The sequence below is a fragment of the Lithobates pipiens genome, unplaced genomic scaffold (genome assembly GCF_037356315.1).
Source record: "Lithobates pipiens isolate NorthernLeopardFrog02 unplaced genomic scaffold, aLitPip1_a1.2 Scaffold_94, whole genome shotgun sequence".
In the NCBI taxonomy this organism is placed as follows: domain Eukaryota; kingdom Metazoa; phylum Chordata; class Amphibia; order Anura; family Ranidae; genus Lithobates; species Lithobates pipiens.
Window position 1 is genome coordinate 2,510,931 of NW_027507917.1, and position 23,090 is coordinate 2,534,020.

The window sequence follows — 23,090 nt, forward strand, 5'->3', positions numbered from 1 at the left end:
TACGGAGGAAGGTGATCTGGTCTGATGTACGGAGGAAGGTGATCTGCTCTGATGTACAGAGGAAGGTGATCTGCTCTGATGTACGGAGGAAGGTGATCTGCTCTGATGTACGGAGGAAGGTGATCTGGTCTGATGTATGGAGGAAGGTGATCTGCTCTGATGTATGGAGGAAGGTGATCTGGTCTGACGTATGGAGGAAGGTGATCTGGTCTGACGTATGGAGGAAGGTGATCTGGTCTGACGTATGGAGGAAGGTGATCTGCTCTGATGTATGGAGGAAGGTGATCTGCTCTGATGTATGGAGGAAGGTGATCTGCTCTGATGTATGGAGGAAGGTGATCTGCTCTGATGTATGGAGGAAGGTGATCTGCTCTGACGTATGGAGGAAGGTGATCTGCTCTGACGTATGGAGGAAGGTGATCTGGCCTGATGTATGGAGGAAGGTGATCTGCTCTGATGTATGGAGGAAGGTGATCTGCTCTGATGTATGGAGGAAGGTGATCTGCTCTGATGTATGGAGGAAGGTGATCTGCTCTGATGTATGGAGGAAGGTGATCTGGTCTGATGTATGGAGGAAGGTGATCTGGTCTGATGTATGGAGGAAGGTGATCTGCTCTGATGTATGCAGGAAGGTGATCTGCTCTGATGTATGGAGGAAGGTAATCTGGTCTGATGTATGGAGGAAGGTGATCTCATCTGATGTATGGAGGAAGGTGATCTGCTCTGATGTATGGAGGAAGGTGCTCTGCTCTGATGTATGGAGGAAGGTGATCTGCTCTGATGTATGGAGGAAGGTGATCTGGTCTGATGTATGGAGGAAGGTGATCTGGTCTGATGTATGGAGGAAGGTGATCTGGTCTGATGTATGGAGGAAGGTGATCTGGTCTGATGTATGGAGGAAGGTGATCTGGTCTGATGTATGGAGGAAGGTGATCTGGTCTGATGTATGGAGGAAGGTGATCTGGTCTGATGTATGGAGGAAGGTGCTCTGGTCTGACGTATGGAGGAAGGTGATCTGGTCTGATGTATGGAGGAAGGTGATCTGCTCTGATGTATGGAGGAAGGTGATCTGGTCTGATGTATGGAGGAAGGTGATCTGGTCTGATGTATGGAGGAAGGTGATCTGCTCTGATGTATGGAGGAAGGTGATCTGCTCTGATGTATGGAGGAAGGTGCTCTGGTCTGATGTATGGAGGAAGGTGCTCTGGTCTGATGTATGGAGGAAGGTGCTCTGGTCTGATGTATGTAGGAAGGTGATCTGGTCTGATGTATGGAGGAAGGTGATCTGGTCTGATGTATGGAGGAAGGTGATCTGGTCTGATGTATGGAGGAAGGTGATCTGCTCTGATGTATGGAGGAAGGTGATCTGGTCTGATGTATGGAGGAAGGTGATCTGCTCTGATGTATGGAGGAAGGTGATCTGGTCTGATGTATGGAGGAAGGTGATCTGGTCTGACGTATGGAGGAAGGTGATCTGGTCTGATGTATGGAGGAAGGTGATCTGCTCTGATGTATGGAGGAAGGTGATCTGCTCTGATGTATGGAGGAAGGTGATCTGCTCTGATGTATGGAGGAAGGTGATCTGCTCTGATGTATGGAGGAAGGTGATCTGCTCTGACGTATGGAGGAAGGTGATCTGCTCTGACGTATGGAGGAAGGTGATCTGGCCTGATGTATGGAGGAAGGTGATCTGCTCTGATGTATGGAGGAAGGTGATCTGCTCTGATGTATGGAGGAAGGTGATCTGCTCTGATGTATGGAGGAAGGTGATCTGCTCTGATGTATGGAGGAAGGTGATCTGGTCTGATGTATGGAGGAAGGTGATCTGCTCTGATGTATGGAGGAAGGTGATCTGGTCTGATGTATGGAGGAAGGTGATCTGGTCTGACGTATGGAGGAAGGTGATCTGGTCTGATGTATGGAGGAAGGTGATCTGCTCTGATGTATGGAGGAAGGTGATCTGCTCTGATGTATGGAGGAAGGTGATCTGCTCTGATGTATGGAGGAAGGTGATCTGCTCTGACGTATGGAGGAAGGTGATCTGCTCTGACGTATGGAGGAAGGTGATCTGGCCTGATGTATGGAGGAAGGTGATCTGCTCTGATGTATGGAGGAAGGTGATCTGCTCTGATGTATGGAGGAAGGTGATCTGCTCTGATGTATGGAGGAAGGTGATCTGCTCTGATGTATGGAGGAAGGTGATCTGGTCTGATGTATGGAGGAAGGTGATCTGGTCTGATGTATGGAGGAAGGTGATCTGGTCTGATGTATGCAGGAAGGTGATCTGCTCTGATGTATGGAGGAAGGTAATCTGGTCTGATGTATGGAGGAAGGTGATCTCATCTGATGTATGGAGGAAGGTGATCTGCTCTGATGTATGGAGGAAGGTGCTCTGCTCTGATGTATGGAGGAAGGTGATCTGCTCTGATGTATGGAGGAAGGTGATCTGGTCTGATGTATGGAGGAAGGTGATCTGGTCTGATGTATGGAGGAAGGTGATCTGGTCTGATGTATGGAGGAAGGTGATCTGATCTGATGTATGGAGGAAGGTGATCTGGTCTGATGTACGGAGGAAGGTGATCTGGTCTGATGTACGGAGGAAGGTGATCTGCTCTGATGTACGGAGGAAGGTGATCTGCTCTGATGTATGGAGGAAGGTGATCTGGTCTGATGTATGGAGGAAGGTGATCTGGTCTGATGTATGGAGGAAGGTGCTCTGGTCTGACGTATGGAGGAAGGTGATCTGGTCTGATGTATGGAGGAAGGTGATCTGCTCTGATGTATGGAGGAAGGTGATCTGGTCTGATATATGGAGGAAGGTGATCTGGTCTGATGTATGGAGGAAGGTGATCTGCTCTGATGTATGGAGGAAGGTGATCTGGTCTGATGTATGGAGGAAGGTGCTCTGGTCTGATGTATGGAGGAAGGTGCTCTGGTCTGATGTATGTAGGAAGGTGATCTGGTCTGATGTATGGAGGAAGGTGATCTGGTCTGATGTATGGAGGAAGGTGATCTGGTCTGATGTATGGAGGAAGGTGATCTGCTCTGATGTATGGAGGAAGGTGATCTGCTCTGATGTATGGAGGAAGGTTCTCTGGTCTGATGTATGGAGGAAGGTGATCTGCTCTGATGTATGGAGGAAGGTGATCTGGTCTGATGTATGGAGGAAGGTGATCTGGTCTGATGTATGGAGGAAGGTGCTCTGGTCTGATGTATGGAGGAAGGTGATCTGGTCTGATGTATGGAGGAAGGTGATCTGGTCTGATGTATGGAGGAAGGTTCTCTGTTCTGATGTATGGAGGAAGGTGATCTGCTCTGATGTATGGAGGAAGGTGATCTGGTCTGATGTATGGAGGAAGGTGATCTGGTCTGATGTATGGAGGAAGGTGCTCTGGTCTGATGTATGGAGGAAGGTGATCTGGTCTGATTGTATGGAGGAAGGTGATCTGCTCTGATGTATGGAGGAAGGTGCTCTGGTCTGATGTACGGAGGAAGGTGATCTGGTCTGATGTATGGAGGAAGGTGATCTGGTCTGATGTATGGAGGAAGGTGATCTGGTCTGATGTATGGAGGAAGGTGATCTGCTCTGATGTATGGAGGAAGGTGCTCCGGTATGATGTATGGAGGAAGGTGCTCTGGTCTGATGTATGGAGGAAGGTGATCTGGTCTGATGTACGGAGGAAGGTGATCTGGTCTGATGTATGGAGGAAGCTGATCTGGTCTGATGTATGGAGGAAGGTGATCTGGTGTGATGTATGGAGGAAGGTGATCTCATCTGATGTATGGAGGAAGGTGATCTGCTCTGATGTATGGAGGAAGGTGATCTGCTCTGATGTATGGAGGAAGGTGCTCTGCTCTGATGTATGGAGGAAGGTGATCTGCTCTGATGTATGGAGGAAGGGGATCTGGTCTGATGTATGGAGGAAGGTGATCTGGTCTGATGTATGGAGGAAGGTGCTCTGGTCTGATGTATGGAGGAAGGTGCTCTGGTCTGATGTATGGAGGAAGGTGCTCTGGTCTTATGTATGGAGGAAGGTGATCTGGTCTGATGTATGGAGGAAGGTGATCTGGTCTGATGTATGGAGGAAGGTGATCTGCTCTGATCTATGGAGGAAGGTGATCTGGTCTGATGTATGGAGGAAGGTGATCTGGTCTGATGTATGGAGGAAAGTGATCTGGTCTGATGTATGGAGGAAGGTGATCTGGTCTGATGTATGGAGGAAGGTGCTCTGGTCTGATGTATGGAGGAAGGTGATCTGGTCTGATGTATGGAGGAAGGTGATCTGGTCTGATGTATGGAGGAAGGTGCTCTGGTCTGATGTATGGAGGAAGGTGATCTGCTCTGATGTATGGAGGAAGGTGCTCTGGTCTGATGTACGGAGGAAGGTGATCTGGTCTGATGTATGGAGGAAGGTGATCTAGTCTGATGTATGGAGGAAGGTGATCTGGTCTGATGTATGGAGGAAGGTGATCTGCTCTGATGTATGGAGGAAGGTGATCTGGTCTGATGTATGGAGGAAGGTGATCTGCTCTGATGTATGGAGGAAGGTGCTCTGGTCTGATGTATGGAGGAAGGTGATCTGCTCTGATGTATGGAGGAAGGTGATCTGGTCTGATGTATGGAGGAAGGTGCTCTGGTTTGATGTATGGAGGAAGGTGCTCTGGTCTGATGTATGGAGGAAGGTGCTCTGGTTTGATGTATGGAGGAAGGTGATCTGCTCTGATGTATGGAGGAAGCTGATCTGGTCTGATGTATGGAGGAAGGTGATCTGGTCTGATGTATGGAGGAAGGTGATCTCATCTGATGTATGGAGGAAGGTGATCTGCTCTGATGTATGGAGGAAGGTGATCTGCTCTGATGTATGGAGGAAGGTGCTCTGCTCTGATGTATGGAGGAAGGCGATCTGCTCTGATGTATGGAGGAAGGTGATCTGGTCTGATGTACGGAGGAAGGTGATCTGGTCTGATGTATGGAGGAAGGTGATCTAGTCTGATGTATGGAGGAAGGTGATCTGCTCTGATGTATGGAGGAAGGTGATCTGGTCTGATGTATGGAGGAAGGTGCTCTGGTCTGATGTATGGAGGAAGGTGATCTGGTCTGATGTATGGAGGAAGGTGATCTGGTCTGATGTATGGAGGAAGGTGATCTGGTCTCATGTATGGAGGAAGGTGCTCTGCTCTGATGTATGGAGGAAGGTGATCTGGTCTGATGTATGGAGGAAGGTGATCTGGTCTGATGTATGGAGGAAGGTGCTCTTTTCTCATGTATGGAGGAAGGTGATCTGGTCTGATGTATGGAGGAAGGTGATCTGGTCTGATGTATGGAGGAAGGTGATCTGGTCTGATGTATGGAGAAAGGTGTGTGTTACACGCAGAGTGCAGAGTTTAGGGGTGTGCTGCATACAGAGTGCAGAGTTTAGGGGTGTGCTGCATACAGAGTGCAGAGTTTAGGGGTGTGCTGCATACAGAGTGCAGAGTTTAGGGGTGTGCTGCATACAGAGTGCAGAGTTTAGGGGTGTGCTGCATACAGAGTGCAGAGTTTAGGGGTGTGCTGCATACAGAGTGCAGAGTCTAGGGGTGTGCTGCATACAGAGTGCAGAGTTTAGTGGTGTGCTGCATACAGAGTGCAGAGTTTAGGGGTGCGCTGCATACAGAGTGCAGAGTTTAGGGGTGCGCTGCATACAGAGTGCAGAGTTTAGGGGTGCGCTGCATACAGAGTGCAGAGTTTAGGGGTGCGCTGCATACAGAGTGCAGAGTTTAGGGGTGCGCTGCATACAGAGTGCAGAGTTTAGGGGTGCGCTGCATACAGAGTGCAGAGTTTAGGGGTGCGCTGCATACAGAGTGCAGAGTTTAGGGGTGCGCTGCATACAGAGTGCAGAGTTTAGGGGTGCGCTGCATACAGAGTGCAGAGTTTAGGGGTGCGCTGCATACATAGTGCAGAGTTTAGGGGTGCGCTGCATACAGAGTGCAGAGTTTAGGGGTGTGCTGCATACAGAGTGCAGAGTTTAGGGGTGTGCTGCATACAGAGTGCAGAGTTTAGGGGTGCGCTGCATACAGAGTGCAGAGTTTAGGGGTGCGCTGCATACAGAGTGCAGAGTTTAGGGGTGCGCTGCATACAGAGTGCAGAGTTTAGGGGTGTGCTGCATACAGAGTGCAGAGTTTAGGGGTGTGCTGCATACAGAGTGCAGAGTTTAGGGGTGCGCTGCATACAGAGTGCAGAGTTTAGGGGTGCGCTGCATACAGAGTGCAGAGTTTAGGGGTGCGCTGCATACAGAATGCAGAGATCAGCCTTCTTCCACAGCTGCCTATGTCTGCATCCCCCATCCACATCTCACTTTCACCCTTCATTAGCTCTGACCTCTGCATGCAACCCCCCTCCGCTGCCCCTATCTTCTCACCCCCCCCCCCCCCCCCCCTTAAAAGCTCCACCTTCTTCACGTGTCTTCCTTTTGTTGCTGTATTAAGCTGAAGCTTCCAGCCGACTCTAGTACCTCACCACACACTGTAGCTGGCTCCCCCTCTTTCACTTGTAGGGAGATCGTTCAATGGGGGTGTCAGCATCCACACTCCACCCTGGGCACCTGCATCTCTCTCGTCTCCGCCCTGAACTTAGTGGGAGATGTTGAGGAGATCAGACCCGTGGGAGCCATTGGGAGACCAGCCATCACTTGTAAACCCAGAAGCCGGACTTCTGTGTTTACAAGTGATAGTGGTGAGCGGGGAGCAGAGGGCCTGAGCCAGAGGTGGCGGAACTGGGTTTCACCAGTTCCAGCTGGAAAAAAAATCCCCGGGCCTACCAGATTGAGATAGTCAGGACCTTCCAGTACAAATGTGGTAGTACTACTTACAGTATCTCACAAAAGTGAGTACACCCCTCACATTTTTGTAAATATTTTATTATACCTTTTCATGTGACAACACTGAAGAAATGACACTTGTCTACAATGTAAAGTAGTGAGTGTACAGCTTGTATAACAGTGTAAATTTCCTGTCCCCTCAAAATAACTCAACACACAGCCATTAATGTCTAAACTGCTGGCAATGAAAGTCAGTACACCCCTAAGTGAAAATATCCAAATTGGGCCCAATTAGCCGCTTTCCCTCCCTGGTGTCATGTGACTCGTTAGTGTTACAAGGTCTCAGGTGTGAATGTGGAGCAGGTGTGTTAAATTTGGTGTTATCGCTCTCAATCTCTCATACTGGTCACTGGTAGTTAAACATAGCACCTCATGGCAAAGAACTCTCTGAGGATCTGAAAAAAGAATTGTTGCTCTACATAAAGATGGTCTAGGCTATAAGAAGAACGGGCCTCGCCATGGTCGACCAAAGAAGTTGAGGTCACGTGCTCAGCGTCATATCCAGAGGTTGTCTTTGGGAAAAAGACGTATGAGTGCTGCCAGCATTGCTGTAGAGGTTGTAGGGGTGGGGGGTCAGCCTGTCAGTGCTCAGACCATATGCCGCACACTGCTTTAAATTGGTCTGCATGGCTGTCGTCCCAGAAGGAAGCCTCTTCTAAATAGGATACACAAGAAAGCTCACAGTTTGCTGAAGACAAGCAGCCTAAGGACATGGATTACTGGAACCAAGTCCTGTGGTCTGATGAGACCAAGATAAACTTTTTTGGTTCAGATGGTGACAAGCAGGTGAGGAGTAGGGATAAGCTGAACACCCCCCGGTTCGGTTCGCACCAGAACTTTCGAACGGACCCCAAATTCGTATGAACTTTAGAACCCCATTGAAGTCTATGGGACTCGAACGTTCGAAATGAAAAGTGCAAAATTTAACGGCTAATATGCAAGATACCGTCCTAAAAAGGGTTTGGCGACCTGGCTCCTGCCCCAGGGGACATGGGTCAATGCCTAAAATGTTTTTAAAAACGGCCGTTTTGGCGGGAGCACTGATTTTAATGACGATTAAAGTGAAAAAAAAAAGTGAAATATTCCTTTAAAAATGGTGCCTGGGGGGTGTCTGTAGTATGCCTGTGAAGTGCCACGTGTTTTCCGTGTTTAGAACAGTCCCTGCACAAAATGACATTAAACGGAAATAACACCATTTAAAACTGCTTGCGGTTTTAATGTTATATCTGGTTCCTGCAATATGGTTGAAAATCATTGAGAAAAATGGCATGGGTAGCCCTCCCTGCCCATTACCAGCCTATTTGGGTCTTGTACGCATATTAAGGGGAACCCCGTACCCATATTAAAAAAAGGAAATGCGTGTGGCCCCCAGGCCCTATATACTCAGAACAGCAGTATACAGGCGGTGCAAACAAGACAGGGACTGTGTAGATTTGTTGTGTTAAGTTGAATCTGTTTGTAATTTTCAACTGGTACATTTTTAAAGTGTAGCTCCAGTCAAAAAAACTATTTTTAAGCTTTTTGGAAAACATAGGGAAGGGTTATCACCCCTGTATAATTTGTTTTGTCGTCCATCTTTTTTCATCTCACTTGCTGTTGTCTCCTTGCGTTTGCAAGTAGGAGATGTTTGTAAGTTGGATGTTTGAAAGTAGGGGCCTGCCCTATATGCTCTGCAGAAATGGCGGAACAAGGTGTTGGTTTTGCCACAACATTGTAAGCCCTCAAAGTGACTCTTGGTGGGCGCTGGAGCGCCCTGCTGTGAACGATTATATCAAGAATTGTAATTACATGCCATTGTTGAACAGTGGTAGAAAAATTGACCTTTGGTGGTTGTGGTGCTGGTGCCACAACACTATAAGTCCTCACCGTTACTCTGGGTGGGCACAGGAACGGGCCCTCCTGTGAAATATTATATCAAGAATTGTAATTACATGTCCCTGTTAAACAGGGGCAGAAAAATTGGGCCTTAGGCACTGGTGCTGGTGCCACGACACAGCAACCTCTCCCAGATACTCTAGTTTTATTGCAGGAATTAGCCCTGCTGCAAAGCATTGCATCAAGAATTGTAATTAAACGCCCCTGTTAAACAGGGGCAGAAAAATTGGGCTGCTGGCATCACCCAGAACCAAAAATGTTCTTCCAACATATCAGAGGAGGAGGAAGAGGATAGACAATCAACATAACAGGACAGTCACTCAGCATCAGCATAGGCAGTCTTGAAGGGATGTGATATTTCAAAAAAAATTATTCAGTTACATCAGCTTCAGGTGCTTGGTAGCTGTGGGTGATCCAAGACTGATTCATCTTGATGAAGGTCAGTCGATCAACTGATTCAGTGGACAGGCGCACCCTGTGATCGGTAACAAAGCCACCAGCAGCACTGAAGGTGCGTTCCGAAAGAACGCTGGATGCAGGACAGGCCAGTAGCTCAATTGCATACTGTGCAAGCTCTGGCCAGTGATCCATCCTCAAGACCCAGTAAGCCAGAGGATTTTCGGTGGGAAAGGTGTCCAAGTCTGACCTTGCCCCTAGGTATTCCTGCACCATGTAAATCAGACGCTGGCGATGGTTGCTGGAACCGATCATACCTTGGGGCTGCGGACTAAAAAATTGTCTGAAAGCATCGGTCAGACGGCCACCTTCTCCACCGCTCCTTCTGACCGATGCCTCAGCAACACATTGTCCAGGACCAGGAGTTTGTAACCTCCCAGTCTCTGGGAACGCATTGCACAGACCTTTCTGCAAGGCCTCCCGGAGATGTCTCATCCTCTGCTCCCTCTGCGATGGCAAGATAAGGTCGGCAACCTTACCCTTGTACCGTGGATCAAGGAGAATGGCCAGCCAGTAATGGTCCCTCTCCTTGATCCGAAGAATACGAGGATCCTTCCGCAGGCTTTGCAGGATCAGGGAGGCCATGCAGCGTAGGTTAGCTAAGGCATTCCGTCCGGAGTCCTCTGGGTCACTAAGGACAACATGATCCGCAGCTACCTTCTCCCAGCCACGTACAAGTCCACGTGTTTCTTGGGACTGTAAATCATCCCTACAAGACTGCTGCTGCTGATGCTGAGTGCCAGCCTCCACCTCCATGCTGACACAATCATCCTCCTCCTCTTCCTCCTCCTCATCCTCTTCCTGTGTGATGGGTGGCACAGCAGGAACACTGTCTGGATGAAGGGGGCCTTGAGAGGCAAGGAAGTCCTCCTCTTCCTGCCTCAAGTGCCCTGTCCATTATTCCACGCAGCGTATGCTCCAAGAGGTGGACAAGAGGTACAGTGTCACTGATGCATGCACTGTCACTGCTCACCATCCTTGTGGCTTCCTCAAACGGTGAAAGGACAGTGCATGCATCCCTGATCATGCCCCACTGGCGTGGTGAGAAAAAACCGAGCTCCCCTGACCCTGTCCTGGTGCCATAGTCGCACAGGTACTCATTGATGGCCCTCTGCTGCATGTGCAGCCGCTGCAGCATGGCCAACGTTGAGTTCCACCTGGTGGGCATGTCACATATAAGGCGGTTCTTGGGCAGGTTCAACTCCTTATGGAGCTCAGCCAGCCGAGCAAAGGCATTAAATGATCGGCGGAAATGCACACAGACTTTCCTGGCCTGCTTCAGGACATCCTGTAAGCCGGGGTACCTGCCCAAGAACCGCTGCACCACCAGGTTAAGGACGTGAGCTACACAGGGCACATGGGTCAGTTGTCCCTGTCAGAGGGCGGAGAGGAGGTTGGTGCCATTGTCACAAACGACCATTCCTGGCTTAAGCTGGCGTGGCGTCAACCACCTCTCGGCCTGCCCCTGCAGAGCTGACAAAACATCCGCCCCAGTGTGGCTCCTGTCCCCCAAACAAACCAGCACAAGCACGGCATGGCATCGTTTTGCCTGCGTACTTGCATAGCCCCTGGAACGCCTACGGAGCACCGCTGGTTCTGAGGACAGAGCACTGGAAGAGGCCATGGAGGAAGAAGAAGAGGAGGGGGTGGAGGAGAGAGGTGTGTCACAACCAATAGTAGAATTTTGGAGGCGTGGTGGTGGAACAACCTCCAACACTACTGCACCTTGTCCTGCATCCTTCCCAGCTGCCAGAAGAGTGACCCAATGGGCCGTGAAAGACAGGTAACGTCCCTGTCCATGCCTGCTGGACCATGAGTCAGCAGTAATATGCACCTTACCGCTGACTGCCCTGTCCAGCGAGGCAAGGACATTGCCTTCCACATGCCGGTAGAGAGCCGGAATCGCCTTCCGTGAGAAAAAGTGGCGTTTGGGGACCTGCCACTGAGGAACCGCACATTGTACAAACTCACGGAAGGGGGCCTGAGTCTACCAACTGAAAAGGCAGCAGTTGAAGTGCTAGCACTTTAGCCAAGCTAGCATTCAACTGCTGGGCATGTGGATGGCTGGGAGTGAACTTCTTTCGCCGGTCCAGCAGCTGGGGCAGGGACATTTCGGACGTGGGTGTACTGCTAGCAGAGTGCCCGGAAGCACTTGGCTGTGGCACACCTAATTTTACACCTTCATTCCTCTCAGAGCAGGTTTCAGAGAGGACTGAAGGTCTACTGGGGTTGGAGATGCCAGCTGATGAGGAGCAAGGAGAGGTCCGCTTTGTTCTTTGGTGTGGGTCTTTGAGGTACGCTTGCCAGCGAGCTGCATGGCAGGTCAACATATGTCTGGTCAAGCATGTGGTGCCCAAGCGGCTGATGTTTTGGCCACGCGAGATACGCTTGAGACATATGTTGCAAATAGCAGCGGTGCGATCTGATGCACTCATCTCAAAAAAGGCCCACACCAAAGAACTTTTAGAATAACGCGCAGAGGCAGCGCCCTACACAGGCGGAGCTCTGCGGTGTGATTCAGTCGGTGTGCTGCCCCTAAGCTGCCCCCCGGAGGGCATCCTGCCTCGTTGGACATGTGCCTCCTCCTCCTCCTCTCTCCTTCCAGGCACCCACGTGGAGTCAGTGCCCTCATCATCCCCTCCCTCTTCATCGCTGGAGCAAACCTGGCAGTATGCTGCAGCTTGTGGAACATGACTGTCAGATTGCTGTCCTTCTTGAGCATCCCCTCTCTCTGCGCTCACGCTACTGCCTTCCTCTAGCTGAGTGTCATCATCAGAGCCTACAAAACACTGGGCATCCTCCTGGAGCATGTACCCAACACTGTGCTCAAAGAGTTCAGGAGACTCCTCAGGAGGACGTGGTGGGTCTAGGGAAGGAGTCACTGATGATGACATTGAGAGGAGGGAAGACGATGCGTTGGCAGCTGCTTTGCTAGTACCCTGAGACTGGGTGAGAGAGGATGAGGAGGATGAAGAGGGCTTGGTCATCCACTCTACCAAGTCGTTGGCATGTTGCGGTTCAACATGTCCAGCTGCCGAAAGGAAGGACAAGCGTGTCCCATGGCCACATGCTGATGACGATGCACCGCGTCCACGACCAGCACTGTTGTCTCTAGACACAGAGCCTGCTTGCCCTCTTTTATCGGCTCGCGCCTGTCTGCCTCTCCTTGCTGGCCTTCCAGACATGGTAATGGCCTAAAGGGAGTTGGGTAAAACAGCAGTGTAATGGAGTCACACAACACCCACTAAGCCCTGCAGATGCCTCTATTAGAGAACAGCAATAAAGGGTAGATACAGGTGTATATTGTGCTGGAGGCACAAAACACCCACTAACTCCTGCAGATGCCTTTTTTATAGAACACCAGAGATAAAGGGGTATATACAGATGTGTGCTGTGCTGGAGGCACACACAACTTCCAATAACTCCTGCAGATGGCAAGTGGGCTCAAATAGAGAAGAGCTATGTAGGTGGATATAGCGGTGTGTACTGGGTACAGAGCACGCAGACAGCACGCACAAGCTCCTAACACTACTGACTGCAAGCTCTATTATAAAAGATAGATCACTAGCTATATAGGTGAGGTGAATATAGCGGTGTATACTGCGGTCAGGGCACGCAGACAACAACCACTACAGAAGAGCAAGATCGAAAATCGTCCGATAACGATCGGTGTGTACTGTATTGAAGGTACACAGAACACCCACTAACTGCTTCAGACGCCAACACACTACACTAGGCCGCCGCGCTGGCGGCCTTATATAGTGTGGGGCATGTACTACACAGCCTGAGCTATGATTGGCCACAGGCATCCTGCCTGTGGCCAATCATGGCTCTCCTCGCTGCTGGCGCTGTGATTGGCCAAGCATGCGGGGTCACAGTGCATGCTTGGCCAATCATGAGCCAGCAATGCACTGCGATGACGCAGTGCATTGTGGGCCATGAGCGCCACACGAATTTGGCGCGAACGGCCCATAACGTTTGGAATTCGCCGAACGGGCGAACAGCCGATGTTCGAGTCGAACGTATGTTCGACTCGAACACGAAGCTCATCCCTAGTGAGGAGTACAAAGACAAGTGAGTTTTGCCTACAGTCAAGCATGGTGGTGGGAATGTCATCGTCTGGGGCTGAATGAGTGCTGCCGGCACTGGGGGGCTACAGATCATTGAGGGAACCATGAATGCCAACATGTACTGTGACATACTGAAGCAGAGCATGATCCCCCTCCCTTCAGAGACTGGACCGCAGGGCAGTATTCCAACATGATAACCACCCCAAACACACCTCCAAGATGATCACTGCCTTGCTAAAGAAGCTGAGGGTAAAGGTGATGGACTGGCCAAGCATGTCTCCAGACCTAAACCCTATTGAGCATCTGTGGGGCATCCTCAAATGGAAGGTGGAGGAGCACAAGGTCTCCAACATCCACCAGCTCCATGATGTTGTCATTGAGGAGTGGAAGAGGACTCCAGTGGTGATCTGTGAAGTTCTGGTGAACTCCATGACCAAAAGGGTTAAGGCAGTGCTGGAAAATAATGGTGGCCACACAAAATATTGACACTTTGGGCCCAATTTGGACATTTTCACTTAGGGGTGTACTGACTTTTGTTGCCAGCGGTTTAGACATTAATGGCTGTGTGTTGAGTTATTTTGAGGGGACGGCAAATTGACACCGTTATACAAGCTGTACACTCACTACTTTACATTGTAGACAAGTGTCATTTCTTCAGTGTTGTCACGTGAAAAGGTATAATAAAATATTTTCCAAAAAAATGTGAGGGTGTACTTACTTTTGTGAGATACGTCATATATAAAGCTGTGTATTTTAACTACTTTCCCTTTTCACCTTTCAGCGGTGATGATGAACTCCTCGGGAGTGTATGGCCTAATGCCTTCTGAATTTGTTCTCTTGGGTCTCTCATGGATTGAGGGCCAGAAGCAGTTGGCTGCTTTCATTTTCATGTTGATGTATCTAACAACAGTACTAGCCAACTGCTCCATAGTTACGCTGGTGAAGATGGACAGAAAGCTGCATGAACCCATGCATATATTCATATCTTTTCTGGCAGTTATAGACCTCAGCGTGTGCTCCACCGTCATCCCGAAAGCTATGGCAATTTTGTGGTTCGGTTTCAACACCATCAACAGCAACTCTTGCCTGGTTCAGATGTACGTCTTGTATACGATGTTGGGGATGCAGTCTTCACTCTTTGCCCTAATGTCCTTCGATAGGTACGTGGCCATATGTCGCCCTCTCCATCACTCCATAGTAATGAAAAGCTCTTTTATTGTTAAATGTGTGGTGCTCATCATCTCACGCTCTACTCTCCTGCTGATTCCCATTCCGGCCATGGCAGCACGAATGACTTATTGCAAGCCCAACGTAATTCCTCACTCATACTGCGAGTACATTGACGTTATAAAGCTTTGGTGTGGAGACCCGACCTCCGTCGTTGTATACATGATCATCCTCCTTTGCCTCTTCCCCGGTGGGGACAACGTGCTGGTCGTGTTCTCCTACGTCAACATCCTGAATGTCATCAACAGGCTTCGATCTTCCCAAGCTTGGTGGAAGTCGTTCAGCACTTGCAGCTCCCACGCGATCTTGCTCTCCTTGTTTTATATCTCTTCGGCCTTCCCGCTCTTCCTGTTCCTCTATTATCCGGATTCTCCACTGTATCTTAAAACCATAACAGAGATTCTGAGTTTTCTTCTCCTGCCAATGATAAACCCAATTGTGTATGGTGCGAAGACCAAGGAAATTCAAGATGGATTCAAAAGACTTTACTGTAGAATGTTCAGGATCAAAGCTTGATAGAGAAAGAAATGTAAAAAGGGTCAATTTACTCGAAAGTGACAGAGGAGATCTTGGGCTGGAATTGTTGCTCTTGCTCTAACGCATGCGGCGATACCCCACATGTGTGATGTGTTTACTTCCTCTTTGATTCCCTGCAAAGGTAAAGCATAATGGACTACTATGCATCACATTGCATCGTTGCTCTTGCTCTAACGCACGCGGCGATACCCCACATGTGTGATTTGAACGCTGCTTACATATGTGGGCTTGACTTAAAGAGGAAGTAAACCCTTATGGGTTTACTTCCCCTTTGATTCCCTGCAAAGGTAAAGCATAATGGACTACTATGAAATGCATCGCATCGTTGCTCTTGCTCTAACGCACGCGGCGATACCCCACATGTGTGATTTGAACGCTGCTTACATATGTGGGCGTGACTTAAAGAGGAAGTAAACCCTGATGGGTTTACTTCCTCTTTGATTCCCTGCAAAGGTAAAGCATAATGGCCTACTATGCATCGCATCGCATAGTAGTCCATTATGTGTCACTTACCTGACACAGGAGCCAGCGAAGTCACCGCTATCCCTTGTAGTCTGGAGCATCCATCTTCTCAGTGGGTCTCGCTGCTCCGCCGCTGTCATTCAACGAAGCCGCGATGACGTCACTCCCGCGCATGTGCACGGGAGCCGCCACTCGCGGCATATAGCCGTTGACAGCGGTGCCTGTCTTTTGGCAAATATCTCCTAAACCGTGTAGGTTTGGGAGATATTTCTTGGACATACAGGTAAGTCTTAATCTAGGCTTACCTGTAGGTCAAAGTGGGTTGTAAGGGTTTACGACCACTTTAAGTATGTGTTCGCTTCTGTGCACGAGCACGCAGGGACGGGAGCACTTTAAATTATTATTATTTTTTATTCAAAGAATTACCGCTCTAAAGTAATGACTTCTCCCAAAACAGCTGTCTCCACAATCCCACAGGGTGCCCGCTCTGTTTGCAACAGGAACTGAAGTAGAAAAGATGTAGCTGTAGCTGTAGACTAACTGCACAGCCGCTGACATGTTTCACACCGAACACGGTGCTTAATCATAGCTATGACTAAGCACCGTGTATTCTTTCATTTACTTTTTTTTTATTTTTACACTTTCTTTAACCACTTCAATACCGGGCACTTAAACACCTTCCTGCCCAGACCAATTTTGAGCTTTCAGCGCTGTCGCACTTTGAATGACAATTGCGCGGTCGTGCTACACTGTACCCAAATGAAATTTTTATCATTTTTTTCCCACAAATAGAGCTTTCTTTTGGTGGTATTTGATCACCTCTACGGTTTTTATTTTTTGCGCTACAAATAAAAAAATACCGAAAATTTTGAAAAAAAAAATGTTTTTTTTTGTTTCAGTTTCAAAACTTTGTAAATAAGTATGTTTTCTCCTTCACTGATGGGCACTGATGGGGCTACACTGATGGGCACTGATAAGGCGGCACTGATGGGCACCAATGAAGCGGCACTGATGAGGTGGCATTGATGGACACTGATATGTGGCACTGATAGGCGACACGGATGGGCGACACGGATGGGCGACACAGACGGACACTGATAGGTGGCACAAATTGGCACTGATAGCTGGCACGGATTGGCATGGATGGGCATGGATGGGCGGCACAGATGGGCGGCACAGATGGGCATGGATAGGCGGCACAGATGGGCATGGGTGGGCACTGATAGGCGGCACAGGTGGGCACTGATAGGCGGCACAGGTGGGCACTCATAGGCGGCATTGGTGTTATACTATAGTAATGGATGCCAATCAGTGCCAAACAATAATGCATGCCAATCAGTGATGCCCATTGTGGGCACTGATTGGCATCCATTATGGGCACTGATTGGCATCCATTGTGCTGACTGGCATCCCTGGTGGTCTAGGGAGGATTACCTTTTCCCTGGTGGTCTGGTGGCATCCCTGGTGGTCCAGTGTGGGCATCCTCGGGGGGGCTTTGCTGATAATCGATCAGCACAGACCCCCCCTGTCAGAGGAGCAGCCGATCGGCTCTCCTCTACTCACGTCTGACAGACGCGAGTGAGGGAAAGCCGATCACCGGCTCTTCCCATTTACACTGTGATCAGCCGTGATTGGACACGGCTGATCACGTGGTAAAGAGTCTCCGTCGGAGACTCTTTACCGAGATCGTAGTTGCGGGGGTCAGACTGACACCCCGCAACAACGATCGCCGCGATGCGCGCCCCCGGGGGCGCGCAGCGGCTCATAATCCTGATCACGTCATATGACGTCCGGTCAGGATTATGAAACCACTTTGCAGCCGTCAATTGCCTATAGGGCGGGCGGTAAGTGGTTAAAAAAAAAAAAAAATGTGATCACTTTTATTCCTATTACAAGGAATGTAAACATCCCTTGTAATAGGAATAGTGCTTGACAGGTCCTCTTTATGGAGAGATGTGGGGGAAAGGCTGAGATCAAAAATAAAAAAAACTTTCTCGGCTATTCCAGTCGCATCCTCGGCTTTGTTTACTTCTGCAGGCACAGATGTCACAACGTTGCGCCCGGGCCTTTGAGGGTCATAGAGAGGACTGAGGACTATCTGGTCACCAGAAATCTCTATGGTAAACTTCTGGCTGCGATTGATTCGTTCTCCGGCTTACCAATCGCATGGGTGAGCCGGGAGAAGCACCGGAGGGCGGCGGGAGCTGGGAGTGTCCCCTCCCACTGCCTGTAAGCCCTTGTACACACGGTCGGACATTCCGACGGAAAATGTCCGATCGGACCGTGTTGTCGGATAATTCGACCGTGTGTGTGGGCTCCACCGTTTCCGTCGGAATATCCGACCGACAAAGTTTTAGAGCTGGGCTATAAAATTTTCCGACAACATGATCCGATTGGACTTTGTCCGATCGTTTGTAGAGAATTTCGATCGGACAAAGTGCCACGCATGTTCAGATGAAATATATCGTTTTGTTTTTGTTTTCAAAATTATCGCAATTTTTTTGTTTATAGCGCAAAAATAAAAAATCGTAGGGGTGATCAAATACCACCAAAAGAAAGCTCTATTTGTAGGAAAAAAGGGACATCAATTTTGTTTTTGTACAACGTCACGCAATTGTCAGTTAAAGCGCAATTGTCAGTGCCATATCACAAAAAATGGCCTGGTCATTAAGGGGCCAAATCTTCCGGGGCCTAAGTGGTTAATATACGTGTTATGTTTCTTCATATCTGTTTCAGTATTCATTTTGTGTTTTTATTTTTATTTTGTTGAGGTTTTTTTCTTATTACTTTTGTAGCTGCCATTAGAGCGTGTACCCTGAAGAAGCATATGCAGCGAAACGCGTCCGAATTCACACGCTTGCTATACCTATCTACATTTGTCTAATTGTTTTGTACCGTTGATTTTATTCTAGAGGGCATTGTATAGCAAGATACAATAAAACTGATGTTTTTATGACGTGAGTTTTTTTTAATATATATTATTTGGTTTCTCACTTGCTTGGCACATTGAAAGTCCCTTCCCCGGTGGAGGAATAGCCTCGTATCCGGTTGGATCCCGGCTCTCCTTCATTAGGGGAATTTACATTGCATTGAATTTGATAATTATTTAGCAGGCATGTACTGGCCATCGGGACTACCGGGAGTTTCCCGGTGGGCTGATGGCTCAGTGGGACACTGATGTAAGGGGGCTGGTGATGGGACACTCTGATGTAAGGGGGGGTGCTGATGGGACACTCTGATGTAAGGGGGCTGCTGATGGGACACTCTGATGTAAGGGGGGGGGGTGCTGATGGGACACTCTGATGTAAGGGGGCTGGTGATGGGACACTCTGATGTAAGGAGGCTGGTGATGGGACACTCTGATGTAAGGGGCTGGTAATGGGAAACTCTGATGTAAGGGGGTTGGTGATGGGACACTCTGATGTAAGGGGCTGGTGATGGGAAACTCTGATGTAAGGGGGTTGGTGATGGGACACTCTGATGTAAGGGGGCTGGTGATGGGACACTCTGATGTAAGGGGGCTGGTGATGGGACACTCTGATGTAAGGGGGCTGGTGATGGGACACTCTGATGTAAGGGGGCTGGTGATGGGACACTCTGATGTAAGGGGGCTGGTGATGGGACACTCTGATGTAAAGGGGCTGGTGATGGGACACTCTGATGTAAGGGGGCTGGTGATGGGACACTCTGATGTAAGGGGGCTGGTGATGGGACACTCTGATGTAAGGGGGCTGGTAATGGGACACTCTGATGTAAGGGGGTTGGTGATGGGACACTCTGATGTAAGGGGGCTGGTGATGGGACACTCTGATGTAAGGGGGTGCTGATGGGACACTCTGATGTAAGGGGGCTGGTGATGGGACACTCTGATGTAAGGGGGCTGGTAATGGGACACTCTGATGTAAGGGGGCTGGTGATGGGACACTCTGATGTAAGGGGGCTAGTGATGGGACACTCTGATGTAAGGGGGTGCTGATGGGACACTCTGATGTAAGGGGGCTGGTGATGGGACACCCGGGTGTAAGGGGGCTGGTGATGGGACACCCGGGTGTAAGGGGGCTGGTGATGGGACACTCAGGTGTAAGAGGGCTGGTGATGGGACACTCGGGTGTAAGGGGGCTGGTGATGGGACACTCTGATGTAAGGGGGCTGGTGATGGGACACTCGGGTGTAAGGGGGCTGGTGATGGGACACTCTGATGTAAGGGGGTGCTGATGGGACACTCTGATGTAAGGGGGTGCTGATGGGACACTCTGATGTAAGGGGGTGCTGATGGGACACTCTGATGTAAGGGGCTGGTGATGGGACACTCTGATGTAAGGGGCTGGTGATGGGACACTCTGATGTAAGGGGCTGGTGATGGGACACTCTGATGTAAGGGGCTGGTGATGGGACACTCTGGTGTAAGGGGGCTGGTGATGGGACACTCTGATGTAAGGGGGCTGGTGATGGGACACTCTGATGTAAGGGGGCTGGTGATGGGACACTCTGATGTAAGGGGGTGCTGATGGGACACTCTGATGTAAGGGGGTGCTGATGGGACACTCTGATGTAAGGGGGCTGGTAATGGGACACTCTGATGTAAGGGGGCTGGTTATGGGACACTCTGATGTAAGGGGGCTGGTGATGGGACACTCTGATGTAAGGGGGCTGGTAATGGGACACTCTGATGTAAGGGGGCTGGTAATGGGACACTCTGATGTAAGGGGGCTGGTAATGGGACACTCTGATGTAAGGGGGCTGGTGATGGGACACTCTGATGTAAGAGGGCTGGTGATGGGACACTCTGATGTAAGGGAGTGCTGGTGATGGGACACTCTGATGTAAGGGGGCTGCTCATGCGACACTCTGATGTAAGGAGTCTCCAAAACTCCCCGTATGGTCATAGCACACAGGTGTCCAGCCTCTAGCTAGCTTGACTGATTGTTACAATCACTGGGACACCTCCACAATAATAATAATAAGGGGGTTTCACTTACCCGACGCAGGGCAGCTTAGAAACTAAGAGCCTAATCTTCACCCTTCGCGGCAGGTTTCTGTCACTTGAGGACCTTCAAGGACTGGGTACCCTTTTCATGTTTAGGGTCCACTCCCTTGGACCTGTACAGCACCCTGCAGGAATGCTTTAGCGCTGTGGTGTCCAGGATTCCACTTCGCAAGGTGCAGTGCCCCGGAGGCCGCATTACAGGCAAAACCTCGCTGGATCTTGAGTCTTCTTTGCGAGGCTCGGGTACCATTTACCTAAGCATATAAAGCCTGTGTCAAATGGATCCGATCAGTCAATCCCTTGATTCATTTAAGAACCATTTGCGGGACTAAAGACCTGGAGCTCAGAGAGCTCAAACAACCGTGCCATCCACCTTGCAGACACTGGTACAAAATTGAAGTACTTCCTGTATGGGAGGAGTTATATAGGGGATCGCTTCCTGTCTAAAGACTACCGGTCTACCAGTGTCCATTCACCTGGACATGAAGTATAACCCAGCAGGTAATAAATATTTGCCCAGCTCTGTGTCCCCAGATTTATGAAGATAAAACTTTTTTTTTAATTTATTTTTAGGATGATTTATGATTGCTAAAAATCTATCCATAAAAAAAACGCACAGAGAAGAGATCACGAATTACAATTTTATTCCTTTTATTCAAAGCCAGCCATTAATAATGCTGATAATAAAGTGTTTTCTGGATAAATGTGGAAGAATAATGACCTCTCCCGGGGAGCGGCGCAGGCACCAGAGGACAGCAGATGGTCAGAGGAATCCTAATTATCATGGTATAGAAAATATAAGAAGTCCTGCCTAGGAGGGTCTCCGATGGCGCCTCTGCTTTTGTTCCAACCGGTTCCCAGTGGGTAGAGCTCAATTATTTATATATATAAATATTCCCTGTGAATGTTTGAGTTAGAACAATCGTTCATAATTACTGTAAAATCTTTTCTTCTATACATAAAGATAAATCACCCCCCTCAGCCTGTATGATATAATCAAGGAGATTGCTTCCCATCACACACACTCAGGGGCGGACTGACCATTGGGGCACTGCCCGAGGGCCCCGAGCCACTAGGGGGCCCCATCAGGGTTGCCAGCCTCAGTAAAAATTTGTGTTTTTTTTTTTTTTTACATTCATCTCTGAAATGTCACTTACCGACATCCTTTTGGTCAAAAAAAAAAATCCAGAGGGAGGGAGAGGGGGAGGGGGAGGGGGAGGGGGAGAGGGAGAGGGAGAGAGAGAGAGAGAGAGAGAGAGAGGGGGAGAGGGGGGAGAGGGGGAGAGGGGGAGAGAGAGAGAGAGGGGGAGAGAGGGAGGGAGGGAGAGAGAGAGAGGGAGGGAGAGAGAGAGAGGGAGGGAGAGAGAGGGGGAGAGGGGGAGAGAGGGGGAGAGAGGGGGAGAGAGGGGGAGAGAGGGGGAGAGGGAGAGAGAGAGAGGGGGAGAGAGAGGGAGAGAGAGGGAGAGAGGGAGAGGGAGAGAGGGAGAGGGAGAGGGAGAGGGAGAGAGAGACCCATAATCTCTGAGTACCTGGGGGGCCCCTTAATCTCCTATTGCCCGGGGGCCCCATGCACACACTGGATGGTCTTCCTATTCAGTGTTACATCCACAGTGAGCACACTCCAACGCCCTTCCCGCTCTCCTCCTCATGGCAATCACAGCATATGATATGCAATCAGGGCACATATATACGGTAGACATGTGCAAAAGGAAAAAACATGTTTAGTTTTGTTTCGTGTTAATTAATTTCATTTAGTTAAATTCGTTTTCGGATTTCGTTTTCTTCCGAATTCGAAAAATCGGTCGCATTCGAAAATATTTCAACCACATTCGAAACAATTTCAACCGGATTCGAAAATATCTTGCGACCCGACTTTAGGGCAATGTATCTTGGGGTCACTTGGTGCTAAAAAACCCCATGTTTGGAGATGTTGTAGTACTAGTTCTATTGTGTTTGCATACCAAATTTGGGGTTTCTAGCTATAAGTGACCCCGAGATATGTGGGCCCCAAATTCGGGTCGCAAAAATGTAATTCTCTGTTGCAGAAAAGTGCTTGACATTTTGTGACCCGAGTTTGGGGCCACGTATCTCGGGGTCACTTGGTGCTAGAAACCCCAAATTTGAGATATTGCAGTGCTAGGTCTACTGTGTTTGCATACCTAATTTAGGGTTTCTGGCTATAAGTGGCCCTGAGATACGTGGCCCCAAAGGTCACCCGACTTTGGGGCCCCCGTAACTCGGGGTCACTTAGAGCTAGAAACCCCAAATTTGGAGATGCTGTAGTACTAGGTTTGCATAGCAAATTTGTGGTTTCTAGTTACAAGTGGCCCCAAATTTGGGTCGCAAAATGTAATTTTTCGAATTTGATTCGAATTTCGTCCAAATTCGGTTGAATTCGTTAGCATTGTAATTCGGATGCATCCGAATAATGAAAATTCATCCGAATTTCGAATCGGAACGAAACGAAATGCACATGTCCAATATACGGGCAGAGCACACAGCGAACATGCATGTAAATGGTAAAAATCAGGGGTGTCCAACCTTTTCACCTTCCTGGGCCGCATTGGAAGAAGAGGACACGTTTCAAGTCGCACATAAAATACACCAATAATGAGAGCT

At 49.2% G+C, this 23,090-nt stretch overlaps 1 protein-coding gene across 1 annotated transcript in view; it reads left to right on the plus strand.

Moving 5' to 3' along the window:
- LOC143973749 (olfactory receptor 51E1-like) overlaps positions 1-15,001 on the plus strand; it is a 54,513-nt gene extending 39,512 nt beyond the window's left edge. Inside the window, exon 3 of the mRNA XM_077474592.1 lies at positions 14,040-15,001. Coding sequence (XP_077330718.1) covers positions 14,040-15,001 — 962 coding nt within the window. The remainder of the gene's footprint in view (positions 1-14,039) is intronic.
- The last annotated feature ends 8,089 nt before the right edge of the window (positions 15,002-23,090 follow it).